Here is a 14,208-nt window from a genome sequence, read left to right on the forward strand (position 1 = left end):
TAGTGAGGATATTTGGACGTTGAGGTGAAGCTGGAGAAGAACGAGCGGTTAGCAAATGCTAAGCTACCAACTCTAAACAGTTTTTGCTTGTGGCTAATCTATTAACTGGTAAATATTCATCAGGTTTACCATAGAAGTAGATTCTGATTTCTGTTGGTGCTGACTGGAGTTTTCTAAAACTGAGATTCAAGATTTTTGGCTCTTCGCCCGTGCATCAACAGTTTGGACAGTTTGTCTGCTACTCTCATGTTAACAGTACAAAAGGCTCCACCGCTACAAACACAATCGAGAGGTGAGCAGCTCCCACCTGTCCCTTAATAATAAATATACAAAACTTTAAAGCTTAATAGATTTGAATCAAGAGACAAATCCCTCTTGTGCAGTTTTCAGAAATAGAGAATTGATTGACAGAGAAAGAAACTGTTTTTGAACCAGGCTGTAAACACGTTTATTTCTGCTGTGAATGTGGACATTTTAGAATATGGGACTCTATGGGGAATGACTCACTTTTCTAACAAGCCCCAAGTGGCCACTGTTTTTTTGTAAGTAATCTTTTCTGGTCCTTTTGTTTTTATTAGACTGGACAACTGAAGAGGGAGGGGAAACACTGGCAGGAGAGACTGGAGGGGAAAATGCTGAGGTTGGATTTGAACCCATAGCTGCTATGACGAGGACTACAACCTCTGTACATGTGGCATGCGACATAACCACTACGCCATCTGACGCACCGAGGGAAGAGTATTCTTTTTTTTTTCTTTTGTTTTTAAATTGGCCTAATTTCTCGTCTTCTGATGTTTCCACTTCAACTCAACTAAGTTTTGAACATAAAGTGAACATTCATTATATAACAATGTCTGCTTATTAAAAGTACTGATGCCACTTTTCAGAATTCTATTTGATCAAACTAATTCAATCTTTTGTTGTGATCTAAAAGGCAGCAAACTACTGACGTCACTACTTCAGTTAACATATAACCATAAACATAAACATGTTGTTGTTGTTGTTGTTGTTGTATTGCTTTATAGTGTTTAATGGTAAACAAAAACTAGAGTTTTTGTACACTGCTATGTCATATACATACATGTTGTCTTCAACTCATCCACACAGGGAAAGTAAAACTCTCAAATTCATTTAAATAAAACAACTCAGGATGCTTTAAGTGCGAGTCTTTTTTTCAGGTTAAATGTCTCAGCTGGTTTTCAGCCTCTTCGTCTCCACGTTGTGCACCGCTGCCTCCTCCTGGTCTCTTTTGGCACCTGCGCTTCTCCTCTCCTCACTGTTCACCTTGTAGGAGAAGCCTCCGCCGCCGCCGCTGCCGCCTCCGCCTCCTCCTCTCGGCTGTCTCAGCTCCCTCTTCTCTCGTCTCTCCTCCATCTCTTCGATCTCGTCTGCAAAAAGGGCTTTCAGTGCGGGACTGAGTCCAGGGAGGATTTTAAAGTCCCCGAAGCGAATCTGAGCAAATAGGAGACGGAGAAAATGAGTAAAGGATGGAGGCTCATAAAAACCTACATCAGTTCAGCCCGTCATCAAACACAAACAAACCTACATATCTTTCACACAACATTACTCTCTCTCTCTCTCTCTCTCTTTTTAAACTCATTTTCTGGATTTCTGCTTCAGATTCATGTCCTGAACGTGCTCTTCAGATCAGGGATGTGATCGGCATCAGACTGAAAATGTGACAATGGTCCGCTTTATTTAATTTTTTTTAAGCGCTGTCAGCATTAACTGGTTAACTAGGTAGTTACGCTCACTGTGGACACGCCTCCTCAGTGTCTCCCTGTCGTCACGGTGATGGAAAAGAACAACACTGCTGCATCTCTGAGACTTTTATAAAAGTGAACTGAAACATTCAGACGAGTCGTGAGGCATATCCACCTCATGACGTCATCCATTTCACTTTTTTTTTTTTAAATGTTCCTTTGAGCTGTTTTTATTAACTTTTTGATCCATAAATATTTTATTTTTCATGATAAAGTTAATGTCGTAACCTTCGATCTACCAGAAGGTCATCACTTTATTTCAAAATAAAAGCATGCTTGAATTCAAACAGCAAGAAACGCACTCTCAGCTCTCTGCGACACATCACGATTAACTATTGACATTTTGCAATTAATTCTGATCACAAATTTGAATTGGCCCAAGTGTGTTTATAAAAATATTCTAATGTTTTATACACACTTATTTTTCACCAGATTTGTCATGCTGCTGTACAGGACTGCTATCAAACTAGCACATGAAAATTAAGTGCTATCTATCTACTGTAAGTCCATATCCATCTATTTAAAATTCCGAAGCAGAAAGCTGTCGGGTGTTTCCTTTTCAAACATCACACGGGGATACTTGCTCTCATGTGGTCGAACGATATCCCGACTCTCTCGGTGAAGTCCTCACTGAACAGAGGGATCTTGGCGTAGCGCTGGCTGAAGTGGTTCAGCATGATGAAGTCGGCGTTCATCCTCATGCCAATGCCGATGGCCTGGGAGGTCGTGCTGTTAGAAAAAAAAAACAACAACAAGCAGAAGAGAGAGAGTCAAAGATTTGATCTGTGTCGCTCTCAGAGGGGAAACTCAACAGGAATATGATTTTCTCTGCTCGTAAAAGATGTCTTTGAGAAGACAGACGCTCTGTGTGACATCATAAAGAAAGGAGATAAAAATCGATGTCAATTCTGAAGGAGGGTAAAGAAATTGAACAATTCCATGAAACATTACTGCAACAACAAACAGCCTGTAAAGTGCGTCCATTCGGCTGACTGATGGGACTTTAACTGCAGCAGTTTGCTTTCTTTTTTTATTAGTTTGTTGTGTTTGTGTGTTTTGCATCCTGTTACATTTGTGTAACATAATTTGGAGTCTAAATGACTAATATGTACATTAAGTGTTTGGATTGATCCAGTAGAATATTCCAGCAGGCGGCCGTTAAACAGGCTGCAACATGAGCTTTCAGGGAAAATGTTCTGGATCAAAGTGCATCACTTAAAGTTGTGTTTTTGTGGTTGTTAATCATGGTGTGCAGAGCCATGCCGACTGACAGGGTTTAGTTACAAGTTGTAGTGCCATTACATTCACTTTGAAATTACTATAAAAAAAAAGTGGAAAAGTTCATTATTGTATTTTAGTCACTGTAGATATTATTCTTGGCAGTTGATTTGGTAACACTTTATAATAACCATCATCTATAAAAGGGTAGATAAGGGTAAATATAGTTAATTAACCATTAGTTGATAGTTATTTACTGTTAACAAACAATGAAATGATAGTTAATAATGTTTGCTAATGATTTGTAATGCTATAATTTATGTTACGTTAACAGTTTATTGATGCACACATTATAACATTTTATACACTTTATAAAGTGTTTGTTAATGATTTATAAACCTTTAAGAGACGGTTTATAAAACATCTATAAACATTACAGAGACACATGGACCAGATATTTGTTCATGGTTTGTAAATATTTTATAAAGCGTCTATTAACATTATTGGGATGGTTATTATAAACTGAAGATTATAATCCCTTATTGATACTTTGTAAAGCATCTATAAATATGTTTTAGATAGATAATTAATATTTTATGAATGATTAATAATTGTTCATCATTAACAAACGCTTCATAAAGTGTATGAAATGTAATAATGTGTGCATCAATAAACTGTTAACATAAATTATAGCATTACAAATCATTAGCAAACATTATTAACTATCATTTCATTGTTTGTTAACAGTAAATAACTATTAACTAATGGTTAATTAACTATCTATTTACCCTCATTTACCCATTATAGGTGATGGTTATTATAAAGTGTTACGGTTGATTTTGCTCACCTGTGTCGTTTCTCAACAGCCTCCTCCTCAAGCCCGTCTTCCAGCGTGGCCTCGTGGATCAGCAGGGTTGCATTTTTTCCTGCAAAGAAAATAAATAAATAAGGTATAAAAAAATAAATAAAAAAGTGAAACCAGAGTCCTGAAGCCAAGAAAGCATTTACAGCCTCTTCCTGTCTCAAAGGAAATCAATCCAGTCGTCGGCGTAATCAAAGAGCGGCACGCCCCGACTGTCTGCTGCAGCATGCCGTCTGTAATGAACAGACCCGGGGATACACTCCGGGTCTTTGGGAGGATTTGCTTGGACTGAATCCAGTCAAGCAATTTAAGAAGAGTCAATGAAGAGGGATGAGGGATCCCGCAGGAGCCATTAGAAGAGGCTGCCAGCTGTGTGTGTGGGTCATCGAAAGCATTAAGAAAATATCAGATCAATTATTCAGAACAAGAAGAGGATCGGGCTGCTGAGGTGACCTGACAAACGCTCGCTCAGTTTACTGTGAGCAGCAGCAGCAGCAGTGTGTAGATACATGTGAGTGAAATGTGGATTTTAATCATTAATAGTGGAACTAACCGATGTGCACAAACGCATCGCAGGGCATGGTGTCGCCGGAGAACGCCAGCTTCCAGCCGGAGCGGTGCGTGAAGCTGCAGGCGAAGGCGTTCCTACAGTGACGCACGAAGCACGTCTGGAACTGAGACACAAAGAAACAACATCATGAGCAACTTTTAGGAAAACTTTCTGCCTCTGAAAAAAAAAAAAAGAGACTTGAAATAGTAAGTCAAGCTTTATTTACATCGCACAAATAAAACAACCACAGGGGATCTCCTCCCCACTCTCTCGTGCATGCAGCAATTTTACCAATAAATACAAAATGTAATAAAAACAGGTCGTATATATACTTGGGCGGCCCGCCTAGGGAATCGTCTGTGTGTGGGGAACACTGTTTATTCTGAATAAGAACTGGATTTACAATTTTTATGATTTTTTTTTTTCATGTTCAAGGAAAGAAGGGCGCAGACCTTTTCCAGGTCGTTCTTTTCCAGCAGCGCTTTGATGAGCGACTGAGTCTTCGGCCAGGGAGTCTCAGCACCGTCAAACAGACTCCTGTTGGGGATGAGGCTGAAACACAAAGATACAAAACTCTTTGACAATCAGGCTTACAAAAAAATAATATAAGATGTAGTTTACACCCACAGCATGAGCAGAACAGCAGATACATTTATCAACCAGACTTTATTTAGACTGTAGTCTTCTTAAAATGATATGATGGGACAAACATGACATGAAGGTGACCTTTGATCGGTTCATCCTTAAGCACAAAATGATGTTTGCTCGAAAGTTAAATGAATCCGTCCTGGAATTCTTGAGCCAAAATGCGAGAGTGAGGCAGGAACAACAGCCACATAAGGACAACAGGTGATATATTGTATGATGCATCTGTGAAGACACACATGTTTAGTCCTCTTGTGTTTAAAACCTGGTCATTAAAGAGTATAAATTCTGGAGTTATGACCACAATGCTGTTCTTCTTCATTCAATCACAAATGACCTCCAAAGTGTTCATCTTAAACAGATTTGTTTTGAGTAGCTGAGAGATTCTGCAAAGTGTCAGGACATTGGTTTTTTTTTTGGAATGAACTGAGTGTAAAAAAAAAAGATGGGGGAACGTGATCCACCCAATGTGGACATTAAAGAGTCTCTTTGACATAAAGAACAGAAACAAGACGAGGAAGGTGAAGTCTACGTTGTCATGACGATAGTGTGCGCTCATACCTGATGTGTTGCAGGATCTCCTCACAGTGCGCGTGATACTGGTTCAACCAGGTCATGATGGGAGTTGGAGCCACCAGGTAGACCGGGCTGAACGTCTTTCCTAAAGCTGCCTGAGAAAGAAAGAAACACTTTGTTTACTTTATGCAGTTTGTCATTTCTCATGCTGAATTTGGAGCTATTTTCTTTTCTTTTTTTACTCATTACAAGCAATTCACGACTTATTTGATTCGCTTGTAATATCTTAAAACAAGATGTTTATCTGGACTTGAGCGTGGCTTATTTGAAGAGTCATGAATATTTCTGACTACATGGTAGATGAATTATCACTAAGATTTGAGTTTTTGCAGTGTGGGATTTCTTTTTCCTGTGACGTACCAGCGCTCGCTCCCTCTGATACAGCAGCTTCAGAAGCCCCTAAAACAAACAGATTCACAATCAACACTGAGATCAGCTGAAATCATGCTGAGACACTCTGATTTGTTAAATGTGTTTAGTGGCTCACTGTGTGGTGGTCGGCGTGCAGGTGTGAGATGAAGACGGTGGAGATCTTGGACAGAGCGTCGTCCACGTCGTCCCCGTAGTGTCTCCAGAGCTGACCGAACGTTCCCTCTCCACAGTCGAGCAGCAGAGACTGAGCCGGGCTGATACGGAGGACGGGGAGAGAGTTTAGAGGAGGGAGCAAATAGTGGAATTATTTTACTGTGATGCACCTGCAGATTTGTTTGTTTTTTTGTACCTGATGTTTACTAAAGTGCCGCTGACGTTTCTGATCTTCATCGGGAGAGCCGACCCTGTTCCCAGGAAAACCACCTCGGGGTATTTCTCTGTGTTTCCTGCAGCAGAAAACAAAAAGATAATGAAGCACAAACTAAGAAAACTTCATCATTTGTGAAACTTCTTTTTGTCACAAGAGACGTCACTACAGAGAACGCTTCATTAATGAAAACCTCCATGTGGGCTTTCAGAGGAGGGCTCACCCGAAGTCTCTGCAGCGTCAGCGGAGCAGATCGTCCTGCACGCCTCCACCTCCTGCAGAAAGTTCGGGACCTCAGACGCCTCCTTCACAAACTGGTCCGTGTTGCAGGGCGGGATGGCGTCTCTAACGAGAACAGAAGACACACACCGCTGCCTTTCAAAAACACTGGTGGAGAAAACTGATTTTTTTTTTCAGCTGAACCTGATGAGCCTCTTCAGCTCCGGCAAAACAGAAAGAAAAAAAAACTCTGACACTTGTGAGCCGAGGGTTAGAAAAGAAGAAAGGAGAAAGAAGAAAGCGTCTGAGTGCATCGGTCCGCTCCAGATTGTTGCTCTGAGGCGAGGCGTTGCTCGGAGCTGCAGAGACGACGTCGGCTAAATTGGGCGGATTGAAGCGCCAACTAACCTTTGCCACTCCATCACAGGTCTGAGCTGGAACTTCAGCAGACACTCGGCTCGCACGTTCGGGGCGTGCAGGGCGGCCTGAGGCTCCTGGAGAATACAAAAGAGACACAGAGAGACAAAAAGTTTTTCATGTTTTTCTATAACTACGCCTCATGCACAACTCCTGATTGATCACTTTCTGAACTTTATTTTGACACTGAAGTCCACACTGCTGCAAACAAACAGCCTTTATACAGAACATGACGATCACACCTTTACACACTATTTACTCTGATAGACTCCAACACTGACACATAAATGATATCCCATGAGAGTGATGTTTATTGATCTTAGACGGCGACTTTACAGGTTCAAAAAAGAAAAAAAAACATTCACCAAATATAATTAGTTTCCTAAACACACCTGGGGTACCCGCCCAGGTTCAGTCTCTAGCCGCGTTCACATATACACTCCTGAAAATATCTAGATCATTTAAAGGAGGACTGCACTGGATATTCTCCTGACCTGAGTTTTTCAGGAGTTTTCTGCAAGTGTGAAAGTCTTCATACGAGTCGGAAACACTGATTTAATGGTCCAGTGTGTGGTGGGATTTAGTGAGTGAAACTATGGATGTTACTGATGCACAACCAAGTGACCCTCTGGGCAGTGTTGCCAACTTGGCAACTTTCCAAATCCTGTCAAAAGCTACTAGTGACAAATCTAGTGACTTTTTCTGGTGTTATTGGAGACTTTTCTGGTGTTAGAAACTGACATGAAAGCACGTATTGCTCTGCAGTTACTGTCCTCAACGAGCAGCGGGTGCTGCATTGAGCCCCTCCCCCTTCCAAAAGCACTCACAGGCTGTCAGTGTAGCCTCGTGCAGCAGACCCAGCTGCAGTCAGAGAGCAGAGAGGAGACCCACACCACTCTGCGTCCAGACTGCAACGAAGCCGCTGTTCCAGTAAATGCTACGTGTAAATGTTTCTTCACTGTCACACAAAAACAAAACGCTGCATTTGACTCGCACAGTCTTTTGATTAAATTTGATATTCTAACATTTAACAATACAGACAACAGTGATTTATGTAAAGTGGGTCGAAGCATTAAAGTCATGAAACCAGAAAAAAAAAATTGTAGTTCATATTTGGCAAATGACCAATTATGCAAATTAGGCGATGGCGTCATTTAGCGACTTTTAGGACAGCCAATAGCTACTTTCCTTACTGAGGAGTTGGCCACACTGGCTCTGGGGGTTAAAAAAAAGTTTTACTTGTTCAAGTTTCTATCAATAAAAATTAAGTTCTGCCAAATACGTTGGCATGAGCATGAGTCTTACCTTTGTTCTGTACGAGTGGAGTTGTGGAAAGATCTCTGGGTGGATCATGTTCAGCTGGGTCTGAAGTTTGTGACTCCTGACGTTGTGGACCGTGCAGGCCTGTTCGTTCAGAATCAGGTGTTCTGTCGAGGACGGAAACCTGCAAATAAAGAAAACACAGAAAAGCCTCAACCTCAAAATGTGTTTCAAATCAGCAGAAATGTCCATGGAGTCTGGATTAGAGCGAGAGAACTCAAACCTCTCCATCCACGTCTTGTACTGATCTGAATTTAAAACGGAGTCTGGAGTCATGTGGACCACGAGCGCCGCAGGGTCCTCTGACCCTCCTGTTTGGTGTCTGGAGGAGATCACAGAGACGTTTAAACAAATATTTATATATTTTATGAAATATTCAAAGGAAGAAAGGAGAAGTGATTACTTTCTGAGCTGCTGATTGGTGCAAACAGCTTCCACAAACTCCTCAGACGGACACTCTGTGACGATAAATACTGGACCCGGGTCAGTGGGAGTGCAGACCTGCTCGGGCCGGATCTGCAGGGACCACAGAAACAGGTTTCACAAATCCACATCAGAACTGCAGCCTGATAAAGTCGCTTACATCAGAGAGTTTTTATCCCCTCACCTCTTTCCCTTCATACGTGACGCTCCGGCCCTCCTTCAGGGCTCCTATGAGTGGACCGATCCCTGCCGTGCCTCTGAGGGGGAACGAGGAGAATTATTAGTCAGAAGCATAGACTGTGTAACGTATGGACGTAGAATCACTGACTTCACTCATTGGATACTGAAGAGGAAGTTTGAAGCCAAACGCTGGCATGACCATATTGGAAATGATGTCTCAACCTAACTTTCGGTCAATCTAGTAAGCAGCAGAGAGGTGGAGTTAAGGCGGACTTAAGCCTCCTGGCAAACAGCTGAAACTCCCCTAGGAGGCTCCCAATTATTAAAGACCTGTATCCTCCATAACATACAAATGGATGAGTTAAAAAAAAGTAAGCAGTGTACAGTGTGTGCAGAGAAAGACATGAACTAATCAGACCAAATTAGCTTTAGAAGCAGGTTGTAATCAAGTTTCTTTCTGCTATCAAAGCGCGCCTTTTAGAGTGGATGTGAACAGACAAAATAAAAACACTCATACTCCAAATTAGGTGTGAAATGCACAGATTCAGATGCTTCCTCTCATTATTAAACGACACATCACACTTTGTTCGTGTGCTGGTTTTGTATTTGTGTTGACACTTACACGGGCAGGCCGAGCTCTTTGGCCTGAGCCACCAGGAAGTTCCCTTTCTTTGGGTGAAGCTGTGAAATCAGAGAAGAAACTCAGACACTCAAGCACTCTCTTCATGTGTGTGTGTGTGTGTGTGTGTGTGTGTGTGTGTGTGTGTGTGTGTGTGTGTGTGTGTGTGTGTGTTACAAACAAACAGAACGTTTTCTTACCTTACATATGAAGGCGACGACCAAAGAAGGATCTCTAGTTGCTGTTTGTCTTTCGCCTAAAAAATAAAAACATCACATCCGTCTGTTAGCGCTTATCTTTTCAAGACCACATTAATAAAATGACGTAAACACATTAGAGGCGGAGTCAGTAGCATTGTTTTTTACAGCTTGTAAACACAACATTCAAATTGGGCCCCTCCTCCTGGGCTCGTGGCCCCCAGAAGCTCACACTCACTGCAGGATGTAGTGTGTACGTTCACAAAGTCTTACTTACTTTGTCTATTTATGTTTCGTATTTATAGTTAATTTTATTTTTATTAATATTATAGTTTTTATTTCTTTTAATGCGCTTACCTTCTCATTGCTTTTTATTTGCTTTTATCTCTTAGTTTCTTACATCTTTTTAAATCTTTGGTCCTCTTGGTCTCAGCTCATGTTGTTGGGTTCTTGTGTTCCTGGGTTCTTATGATGGTTCTTATGATGGTTCTTATGATGGTCGGGTTATATATGTCTGGTTGTGTATCGTGCACTTTGGGTTCTTTTCTGTTGAATTGTTTTTAATTATTTTTGGTATTTTGCATCTGTTATATTCTTACTGTTGTTAATGTTTTTCTGTGTTTAGTTTGCTTTGTTCTTGCTGTTTGTCAAAGCACTTTGTAAACCTGTGTTTTTAAAAGGTGCTATATAAATAAAGTTATTATTATTATTACTGTTTGCACAAGCTAAGCGCTGGTGTTTGGTGCCTGCCTGTCCAATAGGAAGCAGACAAACTGTGTCCGAGGGTGAAAGCCAACCCGAGCTTCACCCTCGTTTTGGAACGAGCTTCATCCGCCTCACTGTGTGCTAAAACAGTCATCACCACACATGTATGGAAGCCTATAAGTGACATTACTTTAGGAAACGTCTATATATTTAGTTACTGACTCTACCTTCTTAGCCCCGAGGCTGAGAAGACTAGATGAAGCCTGGACTCACCTGGACTGCCCCTCTCCTCCCCGAGGCTGTTGGCGAGGACGCCGTCTTTCCCGGGAGACGGAGGACTTTGAGACGGGCTGCTTCTGCCCGACCGGGGTGAGGGCGGCCCGCTGTCCGCTCTCAGCTTGGCTACAGAAGAGAAGACACGAGAGTCACTTTGAAAAGTCTCAGTGAAACACAAAAAGAAAAAACACGAGAAGAAACCATGAGAAGGAAGCGCTTACCAAATATGGGCACTTGATTCACCGTCATGGTGTCGTCTGCGTACGTGTCTTCAGTGTATGGTCGGACCGCTGGAAGAGAATGACTTAGTAAACACACTACACAATCCCGTAAAGGACTTATTTATCGAGTTAAATAAACGCTTCTTACACAGTTTGATGTCTTCCAGCGGTCCAGAGAATGTCTTGATAGCACTCAGGTAGTTCTCCTGTGAAGAAAAAGAGACAGGATATTAAACCTGCTGCAGACAGATGTATCATAATAACTTTATTTATATGTTAAAAACAAACAGATAACACATTTTGTTCATCGGGTGTGTTTGAGCGTCTCACCAGCTGTGGAGGTCCGGAGAGGACACACTCTGGGACACCGGTGTCCTTCAGGGTTAAAATCATCCCTGCACATGAAACAGACTCGATTAAAACATTCACAATTCATCAGAGGAGCGATAAAGAAATGTATCAATCAAGTCAGATCAATCCCCATCCCTATGTTCAGCAGATTAGTGCTGCAGCATGCTGTGGAGTCGATCAGCGATTCGTCTTACCTGACAAACCTCCCACGTTCTCCCAGCTCAGTCTGGTCAGGAAGATGTTGTCCAATCGCGCGGCCTTTAGTCTTTAAAAAAAAAAACAAGACGATCAATGACTTCTTTCTGTTTTTAATCCAACCATGATGATAATGAAATGCTCACAAATAGATGCTCAAACCAGCGTACTTGTGCTCCTGCATGAGTCTCTGCGTTCCTTCCCCGCAGTTGAACAAATATCTGCAGCAGAGAGGAGGAAGGTTTAGACACATTTATGCCTCCATATTGACGACAGACGATGTGACTTTAGAGTATTATGTCTTACTTTTTACTGATTCCAGGTTAGGCTTTAATTCACCCCTCAAAACTTTGTATTTTAAATGATTTAGTCACATAGAAAAGGTAGAGGAAGGAGGTTTTAAAAAAGAGAAACTTCTGGGGCGCTGGTGTCACAGTGGTTAGGGCGCGTGCCCCATGTATGGAGGCTGTCGTCCCACTCTCTCTCCCTGGTTTCCGACTCTATCCACTGCCCCATCTCTCAATTAAAAAGGCACAAAAAGCCCCCAAAAAAAATCTTTAAAAAAAAAAAATGTAAAAAAATCATGAATTTCTTTTCTTTTTTGCAATAAATTTTATTGTAGAGGAGACAGAAGACAGGGGACAACATAACTCATCAGGTATTATTATTTATTATTATTAATTATTTTGGTTTACATTTAGAACAGAGTTTAAAAGGAAACCTTAGGCACGAAACTGATTTTTCTAATTGAGGAGTCAGTCACATCCACAGAAGACACAACATTTGTCTGTCTACTCGACGTTATTGAAAAGTCTCTGCTGATAACACGTCTACACTCTTACTTTAACTTACAGTATCACTGATTGCACATCTCATATGTCAATACTGTCCATTTACAAATCTGTTTCTGCACATTTACATTTAATCTTTCATATTTAACACTAGTAATGCTAAGTTAAATCCTGATTGTATATATTCTCATTCTTAGTCTTGATATTTTTAGTGCTTATTTACTTTGAATTTAATATTATATTGTGTTTAGATTTACTCATATTGTGTTTTTGGACAACCTGCTGCTGTAATGCCACAATTTCCCAGTTTGGGATCAATAAAGTAATTCTATTATATTCTAACAGGGACAGCTACTGAAACACTACTCCTAGATTACAGACAAACACCTGAATAGATAATAATAATAATAATAATAATAATAATAATAATAATAATAATAACAGCTCGATTGGAGTATTTTTTTTGTATTGTCCGTTTAGTTTATTTTATTGGATTTTGCATTTGTTAATGGTGAAGAATGTGTATTATATTGAAATTGGCTTTTTTTAATTTAATTTTTTTTATACAGATTTTTTTTTTTTCATTTATTTATTAATTTTATTTTTTTATCTATTTTTTTTAATCGTTAAAAATAAAATAAAGAAATAGACAGCATCGCAGAGAGAGGCCGGAAGTGGTTACCTGTTGTACTCGGAGAAGACGTACAGTGACGCAGCGTTGTCTCTGCTCCCGGCACCGACCACCTGCACGTACGCCGTGGCCGGTCCGTGGAGCTCCCCACGCCGCGCCGCCCTGCTCTCTTTGGTCTTCACCCTCCGCAGAGGCTCCTTCGGCTTCTTCTTCCTCTGACCCGACGGCTGCTTCTCCTCCAGGTTGTTCGTGTTGTCAGAAGGAGTGGAAGCCATCGTTCTGAAAAACTGAAACCCAGTCCAGTGGAAATAAAACTCACAACGTGCGACGCGCGGAGCTCTGCCTTTCACAGCCAGCAGAGTAAAGCACCTGAGCTGTGAATGGACAGTATTCATAATAAATACGTCACGAAATGAGTAAAACTACACGCGCAGGTTGATACATTTAAAAAATAATCTACTCCATGTTTTCTTTTTTTAACAATGCATCACCTAAAAGTAGCTGAGTGCACATTCAGCTGGACTTTAGAGGTTGCTTGACACATGTGACACTTTATTTCCGGCATCTAATGATGACGTGTGACAGTATTATTGGTTTGTCAGAAGTTGTGTGGACCAATCACAGAGGCTCTTTAAAGAAGTGGGCGCGGCTTTAACTAAGATAAGATAATCTTTTATTTATCCCACAACGGGGAAATTTAAATTGTTACAGCAGCAAAGAGCAAAGAGTGCAAACAAAAAGTGAACACAGTACAGTTTAAATAAAAATATCACAATGTAGAATTTAAAAAAATAGATTTTTAGAAAAATAGATCAGCTGAGGTGGTTTTGACAAAAATGTAGTCCTAAAGACGGGTTAAAAAATGTATAAAGGTTGAAAAAAATTAAAATGAAATCATAATTATAATAAAAATACACTTTATGCTGATTCTGTATCCGCCTTAACAAATTTCCCACTCGGGGAACAATAAAGTATTGTTTTGTATTTCTTACAGATAAACTAGAGATAGGATAGGATAAATCTTCATTGATCCCCAGAGGAGAAATTCGGGCGTTGCAGCAGCACAGACAAGAAAACTCAAAATACACATTAAACAGAATAGATAAGATAAATAAAAATAAAAACAGGGGGTATATACAAGTACAAAATGAATGATGAAGTTAACTGTGCAGGGAGTTGAGACAGTATTTGCAGAGAATGAAAAGATAAAGTGACAAGTGATGATTAAAGTGACTTGGTATGATAAATAGCAGCAAGTAATGTAAACAGCAGAGAAGAGAGGCAGTGTTGTACCACAGTAATGCAGAGTG

The 14,208-nt window shown here is 40.6% G+C and overlaps 1 protein-coding gene across 1 annotated transcript; it reads right to left on the reverse strand.

The window, feature by feature from the left end:
- Positions 1-432: 432 nt before the first annotated feature.
- Positions 433-13,453, reverse strand: elac2 (elaC ribonuclease Z 2). Its single transcript, XM_020641002.3, has 24 exons — positions 12,950-13,453; positions 11,647-11,697; positions 11,476-11,546; positions 11,261-11,325; positions 11,079-11,136; positions 10,931-10,999; positions 10,707-10,835; positions 9,732-9,787; positions 9,535-9,593; positions 8,917-8,989; positions 8,713-8,825; positions 8,533-8,631; positions 8,295-8,433; positions 6,981-7,066; positions 6,577-6,698; positions 6,336-6,432; positions 6,102-6,240; positions 5,975-6,013; positions 5,600-5,709; positions 4,846-4,945; positions 4,397-4,517; positions 3,829-3,907; positions 2,348-2,492; positions 433-1,452 (listed from the first exon to the last, which is right to left on the reverse strand). The coding sequence occupies exons 1-24, from the start codon at positions 13,291-13,293 to the stop codon at positions 1,189-1,191; spliced, it is 2,628 nt and encodes an 875-aa protein (XP_020496658.2). The 5' UTR covers positions 13,294-13,453; the 3' UTR covers positions 433-1,188.
- Positions 13,454-14,208: the final 755 nt, after the last annotated feature.

The sequence above is a fragment of the Labrus bergylta genome, chromosome 16 (assembly GCF_963930695.1).
Source record: "Labrus bergylta chromosome 16, fLabBer1.1, whole genome shotgun sequence".
Classification (NCBI taxonomy): Eukaryota; Metazoa; Chordata; class Actinopteri; order Labriformes; family Labridae; genus Labrus; species Labrus bergylta.

Bases quoted from the DNA above. Each gene is read 5' to 3' on its own strand.
- elac2 (XM_020641002.3), bottom strand. From the start codon at position 13,293: ATGAATACTGTCCATTCACAGCTCAGGTGCTTTACTCTGCTGGCTGTG. The intron at 8,826-8,916 runs GTGAGGGGATAA...TGGTCCCTGCAG, and splicing joins TCACGTATGAAGGGAAAGAG to ATCCGGCCCGAGCAGGTCTG. The intron at 8,434-8,532 runs GTTTGAGTTCTC...CTTTATTTGCAG, and splicing joins TACAAGACGTGGATGGAGAG to GTTTCCGTCCTCGACAGAAC.